The sequence below is a fragment of the Furipterus horrens genome, unplaced genomic scaffold (genome assembly GCF_987537825.1).
Source record: "Furipterus horrens unplaced genomic scaffold, mFurHor1.1.pri manual_scaffold_2, whole genome shotgun sequence".
NCBI lineage: Eukaryota > Metazoa > Chordata > Mammalia > Chiroptera > Furipteridae > Furipterus > Furipterus horrens.
The window spans coordinates 112,692,517-112,716,252 of record NW_028327172.1 but is presented as its reverse complement, the minus strand read 5'-3'; the positions used below and the strand labels follow the sequence as shown (position 1 = coordinate 112,716,252).

The 23,736-nt window shown below is 38.2% G+C and overlaps 1 protein-coding gene across 1 annotated transcript in view; it reads left to right on the top strand.

Moving 5' to 3' along the window:
- Window positions 1–12,905: 12,905 nt before the first annotated feature.
- Window positions 12,906–23,736, top strand: part of UNC5C (unc-5 netrin receptor C) — a 347,425-nt gene continuing 336,594 nt past the window's right edge. The window contains exon 1 of the mRNA XM_090266319.1: window positions 12,906–13,114. Coding sequence (XP_090122445.1) covers window positions 12,991–13,114 — 124 coding nt within the window. The 5' untranslated portion in view covers window positions 12,906–12,990. The remainder of the gene's footprint in view (window positions 13,115–23,736) is intronic.

Below are 23,736 nucleotides of genomic sequence, written 5' to 3'. Positions count from 1 at the left end.
GGCTTTAAATCAGTACTACCTTGTGTGTCTTTTTTCATTAAGGACCTTCTGGGTGCCTCACTGACACAAAATCATCTTTAGAATGCAGAATACTTTCCTGTTTTATGTTGTTTTCCACCAAGGCACACCATGTTGCTATAAAGTGATCTTGATGTCTTCTCTTACTCCACAGAGTTTCTATATTCCCCTCCCTCATAAGTGAACCCTGTGGAGAGGAATAGAAACAAGGCTTAACTTCTTTACTCTTCCATTCTTTCTGCTTTTTGCATGATACCTTGAAATAAAGTGAAATTTGGACTTCTGGGTTGTTCATTTCCCCATATTATATCCTCTAAATCAGCAAGTTAAAGGCCTCAATCTTAATTACAAGTAGCATCTTCAGTACACTATACAAGCTAATTCAAAAAAATTTTTAAATAACAGTTGATATGCAATATTAAATTAGTTTCAGGTGTACAGTATAATAATGAGACATTTATATAGTGTACAAAGTGACCTTCTCCAAAAGTCAAGTATTCACCTATCATTGTACAGAGTAATTACAATATTATTGGCTATATTTCCTATGCTGTGCTTTACATCCACGTGACTATTTTGTAACAGGCAATTTGTAGTTCTTAATCTGTTCTCTTTTTTTCATCCAACCCCCATAACCCCCTCCCATCTGGCAACCATCAGTCTGTTTTCTGTATCTATGAATTTGTTTCTGTTTTGTTTGTTCATTTATTTTGTTTTTTAGATTCTACATATCAGTGAAAGTTTATGATATTTGTCTTTCTTTGTCTGAATTATTTCACTTAGCATAATACCATCTATGTCCATATTGTCTCAAATGGTAGAAGTTCATTCTATTTTTATGGCACATACAAGCTAATTTTTTAAGCCCACTGTTTGGCTACAGGCATGGAAATTCTATCTTGGAGTTCAGGAACTACATACGAATTTTTTTTGTTAGGCATTTCTGCTCTAAACATAGGTGTGCCCATATCCTGGGCCATTTCCTTTTCTCCAGGTAGATGAGGGCCTTAAGATGACTAGGAAAACTATTCTGTTCAGGTAAAGGCAAAAAGGTGCCCTACTGACACTTTCAAAATTACTACTTACATCGTCTATGTTGACCAACAAGTTTGGTGTTTTTAGAATTCAAGGTGTTGAGACCCAAATTTGAATTATAAATGCCATATAAATTGATAGATGGAAACTATACATTTATATATATGCCAATAGCAGTTGATATAAAAGCATGTGAACATCAGAAAAAGACTGAGCACTTTTAGCTATAGGGCTCAGGCAAAATTTTATATTGGGTTAGCACTTGAATTAGACTTTGAAAAATGGTTGGTCTTTGTGTGAGGAAATTTCAGGTAGAGTAAGGGTCGTGAGCAAATGCAAAGAGATATGAAGGTATCAATTTTCCAGGTAATAGGCGATGATCAGACTAAAGACTCGATTCCCAGGAGAATGGAATTTGGACATGCAGAGGCATGGAAGCAGAGGTAAGGTTCCAACACCGGTCTCCAGATGCCAAAGCCACTCCTCAAATAACTTATTTAAATATTCTTGAGATATCTTAGCCTTCTCAGATATTGAAATAGATTTTCTTTTAAGTGATTTGGTTCTGTCTCCTACAATCACAGATTTGCTCAATAAGTTCCTCTGAATCTATAACCAGTGTAATTTGTAGTTTTTGGTTGGGGTAGTACATAAGGCAAAAAATAAGTCATTGCATGTAAATCATCTCTTTGTATTTTTAAAAAGCATCATGTCAGCAGACCAAAAAAAAAAAAGTGGTCTTCATTGATCTCGCTAGTGTCAGAAATGTAAAGTGAAATATACCTTTGGGAATAATAATCATCAAGAGATCTTCCGGATCCTAAGAAGAAATAAAATAGCAAACAAAAACAGAAAAATAAATCATTGATTAAATTAAAATGTACATAAACTTATTATATTATTTACTCATTTAGTTATTTTTTCATTATACAACCACTCTTACAAAAGAAATTGAGGCAAGTAATTTTAATGATTCAAATATTACTATAGTAAAGTAAACTCATTTTCGAGAAGTTAAAAGTCTAGAGAAGTAGCAAATGTAAACAAGGGCTTTATCCATAAAAGTACCCGAACCATAATACTAGATCTTAATGCTAGGTTGCCCACAGACTCCTACTGTACAGTACCAGACTGTTCTGGCCAGCTGGGCCATCTGGTGGACCATGTGGGTGATAATCTAAACCACTGTTGCTTCCTCACTGTTTATTAACTTTATTTCATTATTTTTTACTTTTGTTTTACACAATTCTGTTTAAAATACTTCTGGAAAATTCTCACTTGAGATGTTCACATCTTTTCCTACATTTTTCATTTGTTTTCCTCAATTTTGTCAGGAAAAACATGTATCTGTTTTTCTATATATATATTTTTTGTTCTTTTTAATTCAACGTATTCACCAAAACCCAACTGTGATCAAAAGAAGGCTAATTAGCACTAGTCCAGCATCTATGTTAAAGAAAATAAAACCCACTATTTCCAATTAAAATTAGACATGAAGTAGAAGGAATGGCTTTATTGTTCAGTTATTAGAAATATGAAATGAACTTAGAAATCTCTTTATTTTACATTTTCTTCTCATTCTTCTTTCTATCAAAAGAATAAAAATTACATTTTCATATGTATTTAATTTAATTATAAAGCATGCTTCGCCTTCTTGATTGAAATACATACTCTACAATATTATTTTTTTCTGTAATATTATACATGATTATCAGGATTTTGTAGACTGAACGCCAGATCGTAATTTATGGCATGTTTCTGTAAGATACAGCACAACACATTTCTAATGATGAACTTATAAATAAATTCAGAAAAACTGAAAGTAAAAGATTTCTAATATGTAATAACTAATTTGGCTATATGTTATAAAATATTTCTATAAGTTATTTCTTTACTTTTAAAATGTTTATTGATTACCTTTTCTGTGCCAGACACAATGTTAGGGACTATGAAAAAAACCTAGTCATGTAACCAAAATGTTAGTGATTCATTACAATATTTATTGACTAAGCCATTTCAAGTCCCAATTAATACTTGTAGTCCCCCAAATTAATGTATCCCTCTCACCCTTTAAATCTTTTTTCTAATTCTTTAATGCCATTAATTAAGTAAAGTGTAGTTTACTATTACAAGTAGTTTTCTAGGGTTCCATAGTTTATTTTTCATTATATCATGAATATTTCTTTTATTTTTTTAAATATTTATTTATTGATTTCAGAGAGAGAGAAAAAACAAACAAACATTGATTGATTGCCTCATTCATGCAGGAATTGAACCTACAACCTAGGCATGTACCCTGACCAGGAATGAAACCCATGACCCTTCTGGGTACAGGATGATGCTCTTACTAACAGAGCTACACTGCCTGAGTTATCATGAATACTTAATGTTACAAATTTTTCATCCTGTATTCCCAAATGAATATCGTGTATGTCCTTTTCACTTGTTTTCTACCAGTCTTTATATTCAAGCTCTCACTGTTTATCATCTTGATTATTAGAATAGACTCTGTGATTTTTCTTCCAGATTTAATTCACTTTTCGCATTGATGCAAGACATGGTCATGATATCATTTCATTCTCCAAAGCCCTTTGATAGGGTTCTAGTATATGCAATAATGTGGGGTAGACCACTTAGCAAACCATGAAAAGCCTTTCAAAAATTAGTCCGATTTTCTTATCCAAATTTTTACCTTTGGGTATTTGCCTGTATCCAGATAAACTTGAGTTCAGATTCCATTCTGACAAGAATTTAACTAGGCAAGTTATTTTACTCCTCTGAGACTTTATTTTCTCACTCATGCTTAAAATGAAGGTAATAATAATACCTACTTTTTACATAGTATTCTTGTGAGTATTAAATGAATATATATGTATGTATGTATGTGTGTATGTGTGTGTGTGTGTGTGTGTGTGTGTAGTCTGTCTGGAAAAAGTCCAGCCATTACTACTATAATAAGAATGGTTTGTGCGACATTGATGTAAAATGACAGCCAAGGAGAGTGGACTAGAATGTGCATGCATGAACAATTATGACTTCACTGTACTAGTCAATGGGGGTGGTAGATGCCATTGAGTGAGCACATACAATGTGTGGTCATGGCATTCAGAATGATTGAGTAAGTAAAGCAAGGAATATGTATCAAATTTTGCATTGAGCTTAAACATTCCTCCAGAGAAACTATTCAGATGATCCAGAAGGTCACAAGCTATTGGAAACTGGTGACTGGCAACTTCATCTCGACAATGTGCTCACTCATGCATCACATCTCATGCAGTGTTTTTTGGTGAAACATCAAATCACCCAGGTAACCCAGCCCCCTTATAGCCCATATTTGGCATGCTGTGACTTCTGGCTTTTCCCAAAATTAAAATCACCTTTGAAAGGGAAGAGATTTCAGACCACAGATGAGATTCAGGAAAATATGACGGGGCAGCTGATGGTGAGATTGGGAGAACTGTGTGAGGTCCCAAGGTTCCTACTTTGAAGGGGACTGAGGCTTCATTGTCCTATGTACAGTGTTTCTTGTATCTTGTATCTTCTTCAATAAATGTCTCCATTTTTCATATTACATGGTTGGATAATTTCTGGATAGAATACACACACACACACACACACACACATACATGTGCCAATATATAATGTTTGACTAATGAGAGTTCAAAAATGTTACCAGGTAAAATTTTTTAAATTATAATTAGTAATAGTATTAAGTGTAATACTTTCTGAGTTCCAAACTAAGTCACTTAGCATTTGATGTACATTTCTACCTTTCTTTCTGTTTGCCTCAGTGGTTTCTTCTGCCTGGAATGCTCTCCTGTGCAACTCAGCAAATAAAAATCTTATATATCCTTCAAGGAACAGGCCTAATGTAATCTCATTTAAGACTCTGTTGAATTGAATTGAACACACCTCTCATAACAACCATGCATCCATACTTCACCCACTGTACTTCTCAAAGTCACCCTCTTCAGTTCTGAACCCTGTCTTATTTTCTGCTAGCTTGTTCCCACTACAGGGGACATTATCATCTGGTTTATCTTGAAATTAATCTGATGACAAGATTTCTTATACCATGTGTATCAGACACTTCTTGCTGTGATAATGCTACACACAAAAATCACTCCAGGACACAACATCTGAACACAGCAAGCATTTTTTGTTTTTGCTCAGGTGTCACTGGGCCTGCTGCAACTCAGTTAAGCTCGGCTGGAACCAGGCTCTGGACTCCATAAACAGCAGGTATCAGGCTGTACACCTCTTCATGTATGCTGCATTCACCTGGGACCGGTGGTCATCTGGGGAATGTTATTTTCCTGATTACTGGCAGGAGCACGTGAAAACAAGTGGAAATATGCAGTGGAAGGAACTGGCATTCTGTACCATCTCCCCACATTCATTGACAAAAACCACCATCAGTGAGGCTGCGAAGTTCATCCCACCTGTGGTAGGTAGGACTGCAATGGCAGAAAGCAATTCTATTAACAAGGAAGAAGTAAAAAAATCAGGAATAATGCAATCTAGCTTACAATGAGGAATCTTTGAACAGGAGTTTAGGAAAATAAGTCACTGGATTGTTATGTTAAAAGATTATTCTGAGATGTGTGGAGAGCATGGATTGAAATGTGAGCGTATACTGGCTACTAAGGAAGCAACTATGAGATACTATGTGGCACATGCCAATATATTGTGTGTTTGTGGGTCTGGAGATAATGGGATAAGTCCTGGAGATCTTTAAGTAGTAAAATTGCATGGATTTTGTAACTGGACAGGTGATGTAGGCAAAAGTGAGGGAGATATGGAGAACAGCACCAAGTTTATGTTAGTGTTGTGTAAGTCACATCATTAATGTTGCTCTTTAGATGAGTATGTAAATTAAGTAAAATGAATAATATAGAACATACCTCACCATAATAATGTCCTAAGTAATGACACATTTCATCTTCAGGGAAACTTTATATGTTGATATTGTTTAGTGTAAAAAAGTTACAGGGATATCTGAGAAATAAGTTAACTAAATAGAGACTTAAATCTATGTTTGCTGATTCAGAATCTTCCAAAGATTTTTATCAAGTATCTTCTTTCTTCAATTAGTAATATTAGAAAAATGACTGTGGTCCAATTTGGCAGATAAATTTAAAATAAAATAAGGTATTTAAACAGCTCTAATAAACAATAATTATAATAACTCTCCCCAGTCATTGTCTTCTAAATTACGTATTCTATTATTTTCCTTATAATTTGCATGGAGCCTTTCATTGTTTTCTCCCTCTTACAGCAATTGCCTCCTCTTACACAACTGCAGAGATCACACTGAACTTTATTTCTTTCTCTTTTATTGTTTCCTCTTTTTGTTTTCTTTATTTTCCTTGCCCCTTTCTTTCTTACTTTGTTCCTCACAATCTTCCTCCTTTCCTTCTTTTTGTTCTTCCTTCTCAGTCTTTCATGTCATCTTTCCTTATTTTGGGCTATTTTGTTTCTTTTCCTGTAAATAGTATCTCTACACTCCAACTATAGACTCCTTGAGGAGAAGATGCTCAGTGCTTCACACTTCCCAAAAGTTCGATAAGTATATACTTTTGTGGACTAAAGAATATAGAGTCTGCTCCGTCCCTTTATTTCTCAACTTCCCCCTTTTACTCAAGTAAAGATAGAATTACTTTCTAGCTATCTACAATTCTTTGGATGTACCCTGCCATTTCCTGTCTTCATAGCTTCCTCTTGGTGCCCTCTTATCCCACAGAACTGTGTCTGAAATAAACGATTCAGGCAGCATTCACAACACCCTTTTCTTTACCCACTACAGGTGGCTGTTCTAGGGTAGCTTTTTAACAGGCTATGGAGAAAATGGAAACTGTTTTTGGAAGGCTCATAAACTTCCTGCATCCACTTGGGCCTGTTGCTCCTTCTCTCCCTGCCTGGAAAGTGCAACGTGGTGCCTGGAGGTGGGAAAGCCATCAGGCAACTGCGAGAATGAAAGCCACACATTATGAAACATGGGGCCCAGGCGTAAAAGGAGCGTCACTAACTGAGTTGCTCTTGGTCTATAATGACCCTAGACTGCCTGCTTCCAGAATTCTTATTGTTAGAGATAAACACACCCTTTGTGTGAAACTTAGCATTACTAATACCCATGTGTTTAAATCTTACTTCTAGGTCATTTTCTTCTCAGATTACCCTACGCAAAGTTTTTTCATATCCTTATACTTCCACCACATCTTGGTCTCTATGTGGAATCCTTATATGTATTCATCTGTATTGTTCTTAGTCTATAAGCCCTTGGAGCACAGTGCTCTTCTCCAGGGATTGTGGAATGTAGCTGCAATATAATAGGGGCAGAGTAAAAGTTTTGTAAATTAAATTAAATTGAGGTTAGTTTGAGCTGAATTACATTGAGCTGTATTGAATTGAATGGTATTCAATTCTGTCAGTCAATAGAAAAAGTAATCCAACAGGCACTAGTCTTCAGTCCTTCTTAACCATTGTTCTTCATTTGCTGTAGTGAAGTTTTATGGCACAAAATTTAAGCCTGGTGAAGAACTCATTCTGCCCCCAACATCACGACTAGGGAAAGCCCTGAACCCATTCCTTCGGCATCTATTCTTTCTCCTCACCATATTGATTTTAGTTTTGAAGAAGTTGTTCTCCCTACTCTCAATCCTGGTTACCAGTTGCCAGAAATTAGCATATTACCTAGGCCTTGTGATTCAGTATATTCCAAGAACTTGGTTATGGTAATTGGGTCAGGTATGGGTATGCATCCCAGAGAAGTCAAGAATATAATTCTGAGATTTTTGTTTGCTAGTTGGGAATGAAAGTGCTTTTTGTGGTGAGACTGGTGGTGGCAAAGACATCATAAACCTGGAGGTGCCCACAATCGCAGTGTGGACATCACAGGTCTGGGAATGAAGTCAAAAAAGAGAGGAACAGCACCAAAAGATTAAAACAAAAGTAGCTAGGAAGAGAGACCGAGTCCTGGGAGTGGTGGTATTTAAATTCTTAGATCTAGAACATGATCTCTGAGATCAGTCTGGCATTCATAATACTAACTGTTGGTGACTTGGGCAAAATGACTTAACCATTGTTTCTTCATGTAGAAAATGACTTCAATTTAATCTTCATTTTGAGGATTGAATGAGATAGCACATGTAAAAACTTAGATCAGTGCCTGACACAGCATGATTGATAAATATTAGCCTTTGTTAATAGAGACATTTTAATTTATGGCCTTTGAGTTATGTACAGCAATAAATTCTCTTTTTTGCTTAAGCTGGTTTGAGTTGAGGTTCCATCACTTTCAACCAAGAGGGTCTTGTCTAAAATAATTAATATAATGCATAAGACCTCAGAGTGTATAGTTTATGGCAAGCCAAATTCCCTTCTGTGGGTTGAGGCAGAGTAGGGGGATTGAAGCAACTGACCCTGGACCATCTGGCTCTCTGTAGTTGATGCTTGTCAGTAATTTTACCTGAGATCTATCAAGTCCGGCTCCTAGTTTGGAAAAGAGTTTCCTCACCACCATCCTAATTATATTCACAGAACTCCTCCTCCTTCTATATTGCCTGTTATGATAATTTCTTTTAAAAATATATAAAATACAAAAAGTGAGAAATCAAACATGAGAGTTATAAAGTGAGAGGAAATATTTCTGTAATTAAAATACATTTTCTATTGCTTTTTATTTCTTAAACCTTAAGCTGGAAACATTTTCTATATGGGTCTAGCGTAAATAATATTATAAGTAAGCAACCTACATGCTAAATAGCATAATTTTCCTGGTGTTGATTTCTGGAGGGATATGCAGGGGATTTGCATGCTTAATTCCCATTAGCACCTGTCACTGGGATTTATTATCCCAGAGTTAATTCTCCACTCACTGCAGCCAAGAAAAAGGAAGTCCCGGTACATGGATTTAAATTAAGCTTTTTATTTTTCAGAATGAGATGAATTTCATGTCTGTTCCTTAAACACCTACAGTATTTCAATCTCAAAAAATTCATAGTTAAATTCATTTTTGGTAAAAATGCACCCAAATTTGATCTTATTCAAAAACTAGAAAAACATATTCATAATTTGAAAAACTATCTTGGGTAAAAAAGACATCTTAATCCAGGACTTAGATCAGTTTTTAAATCCATTGGGTCTCACTCTTTCATTCAATATTGAATAAACATTTATTGACCATGTATTATGTGCCAGGCAGTTTTCTAGGCTGTGGGTATAGAGCAGTGAAACTACAAGGAAAAAAATCCCTCCTCATGAGAAACATACAGTCTATTGGAGAGAACATACATACACAGAGACATTTATGTTATGTCTACATATGTCTACAAATACAGTAGTCCCTCTCTGTATCGCGATTCACTTATCATGGCCTCACTGTATCGCAGGATTTTTAAAAATATTATATTTAATTATTTATTGAGGATTTTTTGCTATTTCGTGGGATTTTGCGGTACTGTATACTTATGTTAAAATTATGTAGGCTTAAGAGTGTAGAATATGTATAAGAACATAAGTAGTGTTCATAAAAGTGTGGAAAAGGTTAATAAGGGAGTGGGAAAGGTTAATAAAGGACTGGGAATGGTTTATAAGTGTGTGGGAAGGTATATAAAGCTTTAAAATCTATATTAATACTAAAATAAATGTAAGGTCCCTACTTCGCGGATTTTCACCTATCCCGGGGGGCGGGGGGGTCTAGAACTTAATATCTGCAAAAAGTGAGGGAATACTGTACCTGTATGTGTCTATATACATGTACACATATTTGATTATGTAAGAAAGTTCTAGATGAACAGTCAAACAAAGTGACTACAATTGAGTGTGATGAGGTGAGTGTTATGTTAGGTAGCTGGTCAGAGAAAGTCTCTCTAAGCAGTGACATTTGAGACCAGATATAAGTAAGGTAAGTTTGTAATCCTAAACACAGAAGCATACGCAACACTGCATTAGCTCTTTCATGAAAAAAACAAAAACAAAACAAACAAACAAACAAAAGCCTAGGAGGGATGTTTTAAGGAAAGTTTCCCATGCAACCATCGACTGTAGGAAACTCACTTGCTTATCTCCCCCCACCACTCCCTTCCCCACTTCATCTCTACTTACTATCACTTAAACCTTTCTTTTGCCCACTTCAGGTTGAATTTCTGTATTGAACTACTACTTCCTTTCTTACTTTTCACCTTTCCTTTAAAGAATTAATTTCATGCAATATCTGCCATTGGGCACTTTTATGCCCCAGACATGATTATGCTAGTTAATTTTATTTAATTAACTAGACTTTGACGATTCTTCCCTATTGGGCCTTTTTGGCAATCATTCAACAACAACTATATATTGAGCTTTCTGTGTTAGAAGCTGGGGGTAACATGATGAGCAAGACAAAATCTCTGCCTTAAAAAGAGATAAATTTTAGTTAGAAAAACAGAAAATTATAAATGAATAAACAACTTTTATATGTTGTTAATAGGATAGTGATATATGTGGGGGTTTCTTTCTTACTACTGGTATCCTTCTTGGAAAAATTGTAAAGACATATATGAAATATAATCATAATCCCTCCTGGTGATGTCATCCTCAAAATAAATGAAAAGTTATGAGTGGTCTAGATATGCTATCCAGCATGGTTGTCACTAGTCATGTGGTTAGTTACATTAATATTAATTGATTACATAAAAATTAAAATTCCCAATTTACACTAGTCACATTGCAAGTGGTGAATAGCCTCATTTGTTAATGACTACCATTTTGGAGAACATCAGTATGAACATGTTCATCAGTACAGAAAGTTCATTGGACGGCACTGGTCTAGAGAGCATATAGCTGATGGAAATCTTCTATCAATGGTAAGAATAGCTGCTAACAATTTTATGTGTTAGACATTTCACATACGTTCAGCTCATTTCTTTATCACAAAACTTCTGATAGTGACTGATACTAGACCTATCTTAGGAAGCGGAGTTATTTAGTTTTACTGTTCAATATCTGTCAACTAGTAATAAAAAATGCTAGGAATTAAACCAGTCAGTCCAGTTTGGGGCCCTATCCTTCTACCAAAATATCATGAATCTTGGTATGGGGAAGCTAAAGAGCGAAGAAGAGATTTTAGCATGGCAGACAGCATCTTCATAGAAATAAGAAATGACCAGATTTGTCAATGTCTTTCCTAAGTAAGTATGACATTTTCAGATCTGTGAGACTCATCCAAGGCACATTTTATTGACTGGAGGTTTAGATAGAGTTTAGCAGGCAGAATTGTGGAATGTTAGAATTGAAAAAAACTTTGAAACCATCTAATAAAATATTTCACAGATGAAGAAACTGAGACATGCAGTTTACCTGACCTGTCCAGAATGAGAGCGAGTTATGATCACAGCCAAGATTAGACAGCAAGCTTCCTGCCTGTATGTGTGTGTGTTTCCACATTGCCCCCTTAGCACAAAGAGCTTAAAATTTTCTTGATATGTTATTTATTATTAACTTAGAAATGTACTAATCCTGGGAAATGGTTTTCTTCTTCCCAGAATGTTAGCTGTGCAAATGTTTATTGACCTCTTAATCCATCTGCTTTCCTTTTGTCTAGCCTTCATTATTTTATCAACCCATTCTTAAACTCCTCCTTAGCTATCTAGCCAGTTTTTTTTTTTTTTTTTTTAAGGTTTAAAAATTCATAGCAGTTTGAAGTCCTTGCACACAGTTAAGAGTTTGGAAAACATGTCATTGGATCCACTATCACTTTAAGTGAGTCTCTCCAGATCTTGTGCATTGTTTCTGGGAGTTTCTCCCGGTGTCGGTATCATCTCAACCAAGATGCATCCAGATAAAGCTCTCTTGGAGAATGAGTTATCCTGAGCTTATTAGTTTCTGTTCCTCTACAGAGAGGCCATAGGCGCCTAGAACGTAAAGCAGTCTAAACGGAGCAGACAACCCCAAGAATGCAGCCGGCTGGGGCACTGTTTAAGCTTTACGCCTTCTTCCCCACTAGGCAGGACTGCAGCTCCAGCGCCGAGAAGGAGCAGACAGGCGTTGGGTTGAGCTCCACAGGACACAGCCAAAAGGCTCGGGGTGCGCCGCTGAGCTCTCGAAGTCCGGGTCTGGCGCACCGCAGGAGGCAGGCGCACTCCCACTCTCCGAAGCCGCCTCTTTCCTCCGGTCTCTCTCTACCCTCCGGTCTCTCCCTCCCGGGCTTCTGCGGGTAAATCAGCAACCGGTCTCCACCTCCTGTGCTGGGCGCGCATCCTTCTCCAATCCTGGCTTACATAAGGACGCTGGGCGCGCTCCCGCAGCCGCTTACCCCCCAGTGGAGTTGGGCTGCGCCCCCGACGCCTTTTCGGCGAGTGCCTCCGAGCCCCCAGGCGCCCCACACTGGAAGGTGACCCTCCTTGGCCACGCAGCAGCGAGAGTCGGGACGTTTCCCTACGCCTTCAGAACACTGAGATTGGAGACCAGAGCTCCTCACTGTGCCCAACTCCCTCCCTCCTTTTCCTCCTCCTCCTCCTGCTCTCAGTTCTCTCTCCCTCCACCCGCCTCCCTCGCCCCCACCGTCGCCCGCCGGTGCCTGTGTGTGTTCGGCACTGGCGATCGGACCCGGAGAGCAGTTCAGGCTCGGCGCACGGCGGAGCTGCGGCTGCTCCTGCGGTTGGGGAGGAGCGGTGAAGTAGCTGCCCTGCGCCGCCCCGGACTCCCCAAGTGGGGGCAGAGCCGCCGCTCACGGAGCTGCCAGTTAGAAGGCACAGGGATAGAGGGACCTGCAAACTCCTCCTCAGCGTCTCCTCTCCACCCCTTTTTGGCCCCTGCCCTTGGAGAAAGTGGAGTGTGGCTCTTGGTTCTCATTATTTCTTCGGGCTGCCTCGCGGTGCGCGGATTCAGCTGCTTCCCAGTGGGGCTTTTGCCGTTCTCAAGTCTGTGTGAGGTTCCCCAGACACACCTCTGTCGACGATGAGGAAAGGTCTGCTGGCGACAGCAGCCCGCTGCGGACTGGGACTGGGATACGTGCTGCAAACGCTCTTGCTACCTGCTCTGGCCCTGCTCAGCGCCAGCGGCACCGGCTCTGCCGCTCAAGGTAAGGAGTCCGCGGAGCTCTGCGGCACCTCCCTTCGCTTCTCCCTTTCCCTCCTTCTTCCTCTCTTCCTCCCCACTTCTCCTGGCTCCCTTAACCTGTGTCGTTGAACTCAACGAGAAATCACTTTGAATTCCACTTTCCCAACTAGTCAAGAAGCTTTGGTTTTTATTTTTAATCTGTCTTCCGAGATGGGCATGGATGGACCAAGGACGCACGGGGTGTGGACACGTATCTGTCTCTGGGCATGTGGGGGCCTCGGGTGTCTTTTGCACTTTCTGCTCCACACGCACGCGTTGTCGCATATTGTCCACACAGAGATTTGGAAAGACTGGGTGCGGGTGTGTGTGGCATGCCATAGATGCTTCCTGATGCACGGAAGCTCCCCGCGCTGTGCTATGTCCGGGGTTGCAGGATCTTCAGTGAGTCTCTGAGCACGCCAGACGCAGAAGGGAGCTCTGCTAAGGAAATGTGTCCATTACGGCCGAGGACCCACAGCGTGGGTGCCTCCCGGCTGCTGCTCAGTGCGCCGTGGAGACGCACAGCACACCCGGACCCGCGAGACCCAGTCTGCGTCAGGCCCCGAGGTGTGCACGCCTCCGAACTCACAGCCTCTCGGTCTCTCTCTCCCAGCTGCCGACCGAGAAACTTAAACCCCAGAGCACTGGGAAACACACTCGGTCGCTCAAACCAAATCCGAAACTCTCTGGGTAAACGTCCAGTTTATAACTCTGACATTTTAATTTAAAGCGTCTGAGCTTTAAAATAAGTGTCCGGGGCCCTGGACAATGCCTAGGTTGGGAGAAGAGTGGAGGGGAGTTGAGTGTGGGTAAGGAGGAGGTCAGGAACGGGGCTGTTCGCCTAGCTCCCTTCTGGTCCCCTGAGTTTGAATTGGTAGCGGCAGCAACCAGCCTCTGAGTCCGGGAAGCTGAATGGAAGCGAGACGGAGAGGAGAGAGCCCACGCTGCCCCCCTCCGCGGTCTCTCTCGGGTCACCTGGGCCCCCAACCTCCTGGCCAATCCGAGCGCCAACACGAATCCCTCCGACCACTTCTGTGGTTGTCGCTGGCTCTGGAGAGACAGCCCCGCTTTCCCTTGCGGCGGGGTGAGGCTGGGGGTGTGAATGGAGGAAGCTTCTGCAGCACACGGAGATAATCCAGCCATCTCATCATCTTGGTTACATTTCTTTATAAATTGGGAGAGCAGAGGGGGTGCGGCGATAGCCTGGAGTCCCTGCGCGCTGCTCAAACACTGGGGCCCTCATAGCATTCCCTCTGATCTGCGAGGGCGCTGGGAGCGAGGGTGTGGGAGGTGGGGGTCGGGGGTGGGGGTAGCCCCAAGCGTAGGCGAGTGTGGTCCGGATGGGGCGGTAGGTGATTAGCAAGGCTTTGTGAATTAGCCATAGCTACTTCAGGAGTAAATTTTACTACTGCCGCGCTAAGTGGCCACGCTCATAAATCCTTTCCTTCTGGCCAGATGCCTCCCATCCCGAGGTTCTGCCCTGTTTTTCTTATGCATACTTTCAGAGCGCATCTGTCCATTTTAAAATGGAATGTCCACTGAGACACATGCGAACTTGTAGATTTCTTGAAATGTGTTAAGTTTTCAGGGCGGCAGCCAACGGTGCTGGGCAGGGCAGGGGTGGGGGGGTGTTTGGAAGTTTAAGTGGGCAACCTGATGAATAGTCGTGGAATCAACAGCATGACTCCCTGTGGAATCCGCCTCCTGTTACTGGGTGCACAAAGCCTGGGGTGGAAGCGGGGAGGGGGGGGAGCGGGGCGCGTAGACAGCGAGAGGACAAGTTAAAGTCCCCAAAGATGCCATACAGGAGATCCGAAATCCCTGCCCAGAGCTTACTACAGCCAAATTAAAAAGACTGCATAGGAAAAAGGATCAATAAAGATCATCGCACTGGAGATTGCAAGTGGATTAATATTGAAAGAAGAGAGAAGAGATGAAAAGGAAAGATGCTCAGGATAGACAGCGTTTGCCACTTGTGCTGTTTTTCTTCTTATAGACCAGGCTAGCCAGATGTTGAAGGTTGAACCTGCTCTTAGGATCTTAAGTGGAAAAATAAAATATATTCTGTTGGGTGTGTGTATTTCAGTGTTCTTCTCCTCCATTTGGTTTATTTAGTTCTTTCAGTTTCTGGTGAATAAACTATTTATTTATGTTTGGATCTTGCGGTCTTCGGAAGACATTATCCACCACTTTTATCTTTGCTGTCCTCCATGTTTGCTGATACCAGCTCTTCCTGTGTTGCCTGGTAGGTATCAAAAATGTAGAAAGTGCCAACTCTACTATCAGCTACTATTACCATCACTCTGGTTCATTCCCCAGCCTGTTTACTATCAAAACACCATGACAATTCCTTCTCAGAATCAGAATTTTATTATGGTATTATGGCCAGATCTCCTTTTGCTTCTAATTTTTCATCCTTCCTCCTTTCTTTTGGACTGGAATACTAGCAAAACACAAGATGCCGTTGCTCCCCCAAGGTATGATTTCCATGTGCTGAGGATTTGAAGATCAGAATGAACTCTTTCTGAATGAAAGTACATATGCAATTAAGATGAGAAAGTTATTTTAAGCACTTTACATTGTGAATGAGGTTGTTAGAGAAGTACTAGAAAAATTAGAAGTTTTAGGAAATATGTCTCCTCACAGATAGCCAAGAAAACAACAGATGTTTAAGATGAAAAACCATGCGTGTTGTTTGTGAATGTACTGCGTTTTGTAACTGTGGTTTAAAGAAAGACAGCCGTCATTTTAAATAGGTCCGTAGGAGGTTCTCTAGGCTTTAAGGCAACAACTTTCTCTTTCCTGGCTATGCCCTATTTGTTTTATTCAGGATCCCAGGAACTCCTAGCTCCAGGGAATTTGTGGTGTTTCTGACTTACAAGGATGAAAGATTTTAGTTGGAAAAGTGTGTGTGTGTGTATGTGTGTGCTTGAACAGTGTGCCTTAGAAATTAGTGTCCTTCTGTTTTACAAATGCATTTTATTTCTGGACTACACAGCTTTGATATTCTGCTTATCTAGCACCAACTAGTGTTTTGAGTGTTAACACCACCAAACTCAGAAAAGAAATTTACTGAAAATTCTAATCATATTAGGATAATTCTCTACTATTATAAGTTGACTTATAATGTTTTTAAAAAATAAGTAATATACTTTCCATAAGAGAGTAAAAATTAATTTCATTCCTTTATGCATATTGGTATGGCACAACCAGACAATTGCCATAAAAAAAACAAACAAACACTGAATTTTATTGCAATTGTACTTTTTTTTCATTCTATAAACAGAGTAAATTTATAAATTCATTTTTGGAATTTGCAGTAAGGAAAGTGGGCTAGCTCACCTTTGTTTAGAAAAATAACTTCGTGCATTCTTGTTTAGGGAATGCTTAAAAGGCTTCAGAGAACTAACTTCTCAAGTACTTGCCAAGAGTGAGGAACCAGATCGTTAACATTGATTGACTTTGGCCTTCTGTGTTCTGGATACTAGGGATTCACAGTTCAACAATACAGCATCTCCCATTGTAGTCCTAATCAGAATCCATATGAATCTTCTTTAAGCAAGCCCCCAAGGACAGGAATGCAAACAAGGCATGAGCTCTCCTAGGCAAATCTTTTTAGCTTATTTATAATTATGGTTGAGACTTAAAAGTAACTGTTGTCCAATGTGTGCTGGTTCTCCCATTAGTGGGGTCTGTTAGGCCTTAACTGCATTTAACACATTTCTGATTTAGGTCACAGCTTTGCTGGGGCAGCAAATGGAGTCACTCTCAGAAGAAACGTTAAAATTACAAGCTGAAACCGCTTCAGGAAGATAATGGAGAGGATGTGTGGGGGCAGGGATTGAGCCAGCACTCTTGCCTTCAGACTTTAACCTACATCTTTTTCAGTCTGACTTTTGTATTTGTGGCAGTTTAAAACAAACCGGTTCGCATTTCCTCACAAATTAAAAACTCACTAGCTCCTTTGGATAGTGGTGGTATTAGAAGTCAAGTTCTTAACAAACAAATATTGTGTACTTATTATGTGCCAGGTTGTGTGTTGTTTGTTAGGGACACAGAGTTGAATGAGACAGTTTTCCAGCCTTCAAGGAAGACAGGTTTATAAACATATAATCATAATTCATATCTGAAATATAACAGTGGGCACAGGTATAGTACTTTCTGGAGCCAAGCCTCCAAAGGTAGTAAACATAGGTCAGGCTAGGAAATGGTGGTGGGGGTTCCAAAATTTCTACGCAGAAGAAATTGAGGGTGGTAGTTTGGAGAGAAGTGTGCATTACAACTGTCTTATATTAAATCTTACTTAGATTTAATACATATTTGGTCTGGTTTGCGGAAGGCAAAAGCTAAAGACTGTTAGTGGTATGTGCCCATTCTACCAATTATCTTAGTGGCTACCACTATCTCAACATTCTGCCTCCACTCCTTCCAGGTGTTTGGCCATGAATAAGTTATTTAGTGTCCCTGTGCCTCAGTTTTGTCCACTATAAAATAAGGACAATATATACTACAAGTCATATTAGGAATGAATGAATTTAATGCATGGAACATATTAACAGCAGTATTCCTTGTCTTCCAACTATGTAAGCCACTGGCAAAGAACTCTAGAAGTTGAAGAAATTAAAGGTCAATCATTTATTTTTATCCCCACCTGGGGATATGTTTATTGATTTTAGAGGGCAAAGAAAGGAAGGGGCTGGGGGAAGGGGAGAGAAAGAGACAGACAGACAGATAAACAGACATCAATGTAAGAGAGAAACATTGATCGGTTGCCTTCCAGATGGGCCCAACCATGGATGGAACCCACAACCTAGATATGTGCTCTGACTGGGAATCAAACCCACAACCTTTTGGTGTACAGGATGATGCTCAACTGATTGTGCCACCCAACCAGGGCTAAAGGTGTACAATTTTGAACTCAGAGCTGGATGGCTGTAGATACTGTTTCCCCAAAAGCAGCACATGCTGCTGTCTGAGGAAATGCTCCAAAGCATATCACTGCAAACTCCTGGACAGTGAGTGCATGATTCTTTGAACAGCTCTCCCCTTTCATAGTCCATATCTTCCTTTCTGCTCTCTGAGAAAATTAACCCAATGTCAGTTCTTAAAATGCCATGTTAAGTCACAGCCCGTTAGGTTCTGGTTATAATCTCTTCCCTTCACTTTCTTTCTTTTTTTAAAGATATTATTTATTTTTAGAGAGTGCGAAAGGAAGGGAGAAAGAGAAGAGAAGCATTGATGTGAGAGAGAAACATCAATGGGAGAGAGAAACATTGAATGTGTGAGAGAAACATCAATTGGTTGTCTCTCCTACACACCCAGGGACTGGAACCTGCAACCCAGGCAAGTGCCCTGACCAAGAATCGAACCGGCCACCTTTTACTTTGCAGTACAATGCCCAACCGAGCCATACCAGTCAGGGTGACTTTCTTTCTTTACAATGAATATTGAAGAAGAAAAAAAAACTTTTCATAATTACATGAACACTTTTATAAAAGAAAACACCTGTCAAGTTTCATCATTTCAAACAGGGTTTTGGTGGAAACATCCCTTTATAAAATGTCAGTAGTTTTTCTTTAAAAAGAAATGAATAAAGGTGAATAGTCTGAAGACTGTAATTGAATACATGTTAAAACAACACAAAGAAGCACGTAAAAAATTAGGTTAACTTGAAGGCAAAGCAAACTTACCAGGTCTTTTCTATATTAAAATTATATTTGCAATAGAAAGTTTTAGTATCATAATTTAGAATAATATAATAATCTAGATAATAGACTTTGAAAGTCTTACATTGAATTCTCTTTGTTTAGTGATTATTGCTATTTTTTCATGTTTGATGAAAATGTCTTTTGGTAAACTTTCATTATAAAACTAGAGAATTGAGGTTTTTTTTTTGTTTTTTTTTAATGAGACAGTTCTTTCTCCTACACTATTTTCATTCTGCATTTAATTTTTGGTTGCCTGGTGTACACTTACAGAGCCCAACCTTCTCCACTCCCTCTCTCTTTTTATACCATAATTTCTTAAAGCTATGTTTGTACTCTCCTGGATTTCATATTTTATTTGGATTTGTAATTGCTTATGTATTTGTGTAAGAAGGGCACATGAATCTGAGGCCTTGGGTATTGCCCCAGTATCACTTATTTCAAAGATGTTTGAAGTAGCACTTCAGAAACTCAGTGCTTTACTTTACATAACTTTTTGAAGTGGAGTAAGTTTGCCTTAAGCGACGTTGCAATTCCACTATCTCCTTTATTTTAGTTCTTAGAAAGAAATTCAATAATTGAATAATGTATAGTTTCTCTTATTTTAAATATCTTCATCTCCAAATTTAGAGATTTAAATAAAAGCATTTTACAGTAAAAAATTTTATGAGATATCCAAATCAGAGATAGTAAGCTTTCTTATACTCGCTACTTGATTAGAGCTCTCAGAACTTCTGCCTTTTTATGAAAACCCCAAACATATATTAGGTCGCAAATATGTGGACTCTTTGTAAACCAAATGTTGAAAAATATTATTCTGTACTTCAGAATTTTAAAACAGTTTTGGGTTGAAGTTGTAATATGGGTTCTAATTTTGACCATTCCTGCCCACCAGCATGTTGCTTCCTTAGGATTCCATAATGAGTTTTGAAATAAACAGAAGAATGTCTCCAGATTTTGTAGTAACTTAAAACATACCTAGCTTTCTACATGGAATTCATAGTGTTAAAACTACTTTGACATTAATTATGTTGAAGTCATAATTTAGAAAGCTAACTATGCTTTGAAAGTGCCAAATATGCAGATATTTGTCCTTACGTCAGTATACCTTTTATTAGCCCTGAGCAGTGATTCAAAAGTGCTTTGTGTGGCAAAAGTGAAGTCTAACATCTGAAAACAATGTTTGGGGAATACCCTCTTTTAATTAAATAACTAACCACATCTCATTGCCAATGTGGTAGGTGCAACATGAGAGGAAGGTGAGCCAGATGAGGTTTTATTACATTGATGTGCCAGTTGGGGTTCTTATTTTAAATATGAGGGCTCAAAATAATTATGTTAACGGATGATATTGATTAATCAAATTTAACTTCAGACTTACAAGTCTCATCTATTTAAAAACGTTGTGAGAATATGATGTTGGTTTTTTCTTTTAACCTTCATTAATCATTGTCATTTGGATCCTGTGGCTAGTTTCATATCTCAGCAATTATGAGAGCCATAAAAATGCCTCATGTAGATGAACATGTATTATCTCCTCTTCTAACCAAGGATGTTAAACAACAGAAACTCAGAACATTTAACAAGTTTATTGATGAATGCTAACATTTTTCAGTTTTAGCCAATGTCTTGATTCATTAATCACAGACTGCCTAAAATCAACTATAATTTATTGTCTTCTCTCTCTTTTTTTTTTTTCTGTTCAGAAGAAAAACCTTATATAGGAACATTTATTTCTAATTAAAAGAGATTAGTGCTTTCATATAAAAAATGCACTTGCAGCCCAGTTACAAGTCTATATATATACTCATGAGTGAAAATTCAGGTGTCCTTCAAATTTGAAGAAAATTCATGTTTATATAAATAAGAAATAATAAAAAGTAGTATAAAAGTGTACTATTTTTATAGAAAAATAGACATTTTAAATTGAGTCCTAATGTGCACTCTATTAAACAATAGTAGTTTAGTGCAAATGATAGGGCATGAGGAATAATAATTTTCACATGTAGTTTAGTCATAGTGAAATACATTCATGTATAAGATTAAAGTTAAAGGGACCATTTTATTTTCTATGAATTCACAAATTTGTTACTTGTATTTAAATTGAATATTTTAGGCCACCCTCCCCTCCACACCCCCACTCTTATTAGGGATTTCTGGACCCAAGGGTAGGTAGGACGACGACCATGTCCATCTTGAAGTAGCTAGAGGAACTTGAGACCTTCACCCATTGTCCTTTATAAGATTATAAAGGGTCTTAATATCTGAGAGGCAGGGATTGTTATTTTTTGTTAAAATAATTAATTAATCATTTATTATTAAAAAAAGAAGAATATATGAAAGGGTGAAGCGGGAGAGCTTGTATGTACGAACCATGGGCATGGATTTGGTGGGGGATTGCTGGGGGAAGGGGGGTGTTGGGTGGAGGGGAGCAAAGGGGAAAAATTTGGAATTATTGTAACAATATAACCAATAAAATATAATTTAAAAATAAATTTAATATTTTATATAATTCTAATATATTTTTGAAATTTCAAGAACCTAAAAAATCTTTTTAAGATCTAGATTGAAGAGTACTCTTTGGCAAATGGTATCCTCTAACTTTTACAAGAACTAAAAATGATAGTCAATAACAAAAGCTCTGTTGTTTTACTGCAAGTGATTTTCAGACACCTGTGTTATCTCTAATCCATACCAAACAAATAACCAAATTACTATCACAATAAAAACTTTATGACTGGAAAGACAGTCAGTAAAGGGATTTTCACTTTGAGCATTATGTCTGTGTGAAATATGTTGACATTTGAATTTAGCTTTTGATAAAGGGAAAATGATATATTGTATTTTCCATTGACTAAAGTGTTTGCCAGATATACACATTGTAGCCACCCAGTGGAAGTGTGCAAGTTTAGCAAGTAGCAATCTAAAAGTCATTCTAAATAAAACAGTAATTACATTGTCTGTCATTTTCTTTAGCAACTTTCCTTCTTCCTTCTGGATCTCCATAAGATAATGAAAGAGTATAAGCTTTAAAAATATGTTATGGATCAAATCCAAGGATGGAAAGAGCCTAAGACATTTCCCCCCCCCAGCCATCCACAACCATCACCAACACAGTATGCAACTTGGTGGAAAACAGAAGCCTATTTCAGTAACTGCTCTCAGAAGCTGAGGAAAAACAGGCACGTTCAAATGATTTATTTGTGCTAAATGGAAGAGAAACCCAAGATCAGTATTTCATCATAATATTATTCAACAGGACTTATGACTTGAAACTTTTACCTAAATAGTCTTCATCTGCTCCTATTTTAATTAACAGAGCAACAAAATTTAAAAGAAATTATTTCAAAGAAGTTATGTTTAGATTTTACTTGGACCTATTTGGGCAGGGTGTGTTTGTTAGAGAAATCTAGACTTAAATCAGAATCAGAAGTATACTGTTATATAGTATCTGAGAGTATATCCCTCTAAATATATAATTTTCAGTGATATTTATATAATGCACTGTCAATTTCTGAGCTACTCTGTTAAACATTGTTATTAATAACAATACCGACACTACATCTTAAATCTCACCTGTACGTCAGAAATCAAACCGCATTCTTTATCCAGGGAGTATAGTCTTTAATATATTATTATATATATATTTTTAAATGTTGCCAATATCCTTCTCTTATATACTGATCTATTTGATATTTATTTTTGTACATATTTACATGCACATATATATGGCTATATAGAATAAATATACAAGAGTGAGGAAGTTTTGGTTTACTTACTATGACATGATGAAAAGATAAAAATAAAGGATGACTAGGAAAATTTTTAACAACAGCTATATTTCCAGAGAAATGGGGGTAATCAGTCTATTGAATTTATAAAAAATGATCACATGAAAGAGACACATGCCATTTTTTTATTGAATTAAATAACTTCAAATTATTTCTTAGGAGGGTATTTCCAGGTAGAGTCTTAATGAAATGAAGAGTTACAAGGAGTAGACAAACATAGTTTAATAATTCCTTGTGATTATATGTATGCTTACACAGATTGTATGTGTACGTCTGTGTAACCTTTTTTGTTTTAGAAATTAGAGCTTATTTTCAAATAACCTTGGCAGTATCCTTAAAAAACAAACAGAATCTTTCAAAAGTGAAAACAAAACATTTTTACTTATAAAACAAGTTAATATAGGTAGCCATTGAGTAGGAAATTAGATTTAATTCCTGGATCATGACTGAAAATTACATTCTACTTTTCTGCAAAAAGTGCCTTGTCCTCTGGAAGTTCCTAAGTCATTTGTATGGCGTACAAAATACAGTAGAGATGCCTCTGCCTCACTGATGCAGTGGCTTATCTGACAGAAAGCACGTTTCTTCTCTTCTCCCAGGATAGAGACTGAGGGAATCTCCCCATCACTGGTCTATTTCAGACATGTGGAGGACTTCCCTTGTTTTCTTTACAGAATGAACTAAATTTGTAGATCGAAGGAGAACGTCAACTTTCACACATGCACAGGTAAAATCCTTCATCCACACAGGGGACCCCATCTCAGGGTGCTCTCCAGAGAGGTAGGATTTCTATTGTATGAACCCTGTGGGAGGTGGCCTCTATGTGGGCTGATCCAAGGAAAGGTCAGTGTGGTGTTCCTTCCTGGATTCTGTGATGGTTCGTTTCCAGTTCTTAATCAAATGGAGTCATGTTGCCAGGATGGGGGACATTTGATTTTCTTGAACTCACTCAAATGCTGGATAGGTTTCTCCATTACATGTATTGAAAGCTTTATTTAATAGAACAAAGATGAAATTTGTTGGGGTGGGGGAAAAGTTGTTACTAATGAAAGAATATACTTCACTCGGGATAGTGGGATAGAGGGATAATATGGTTCCTTGTTTATATT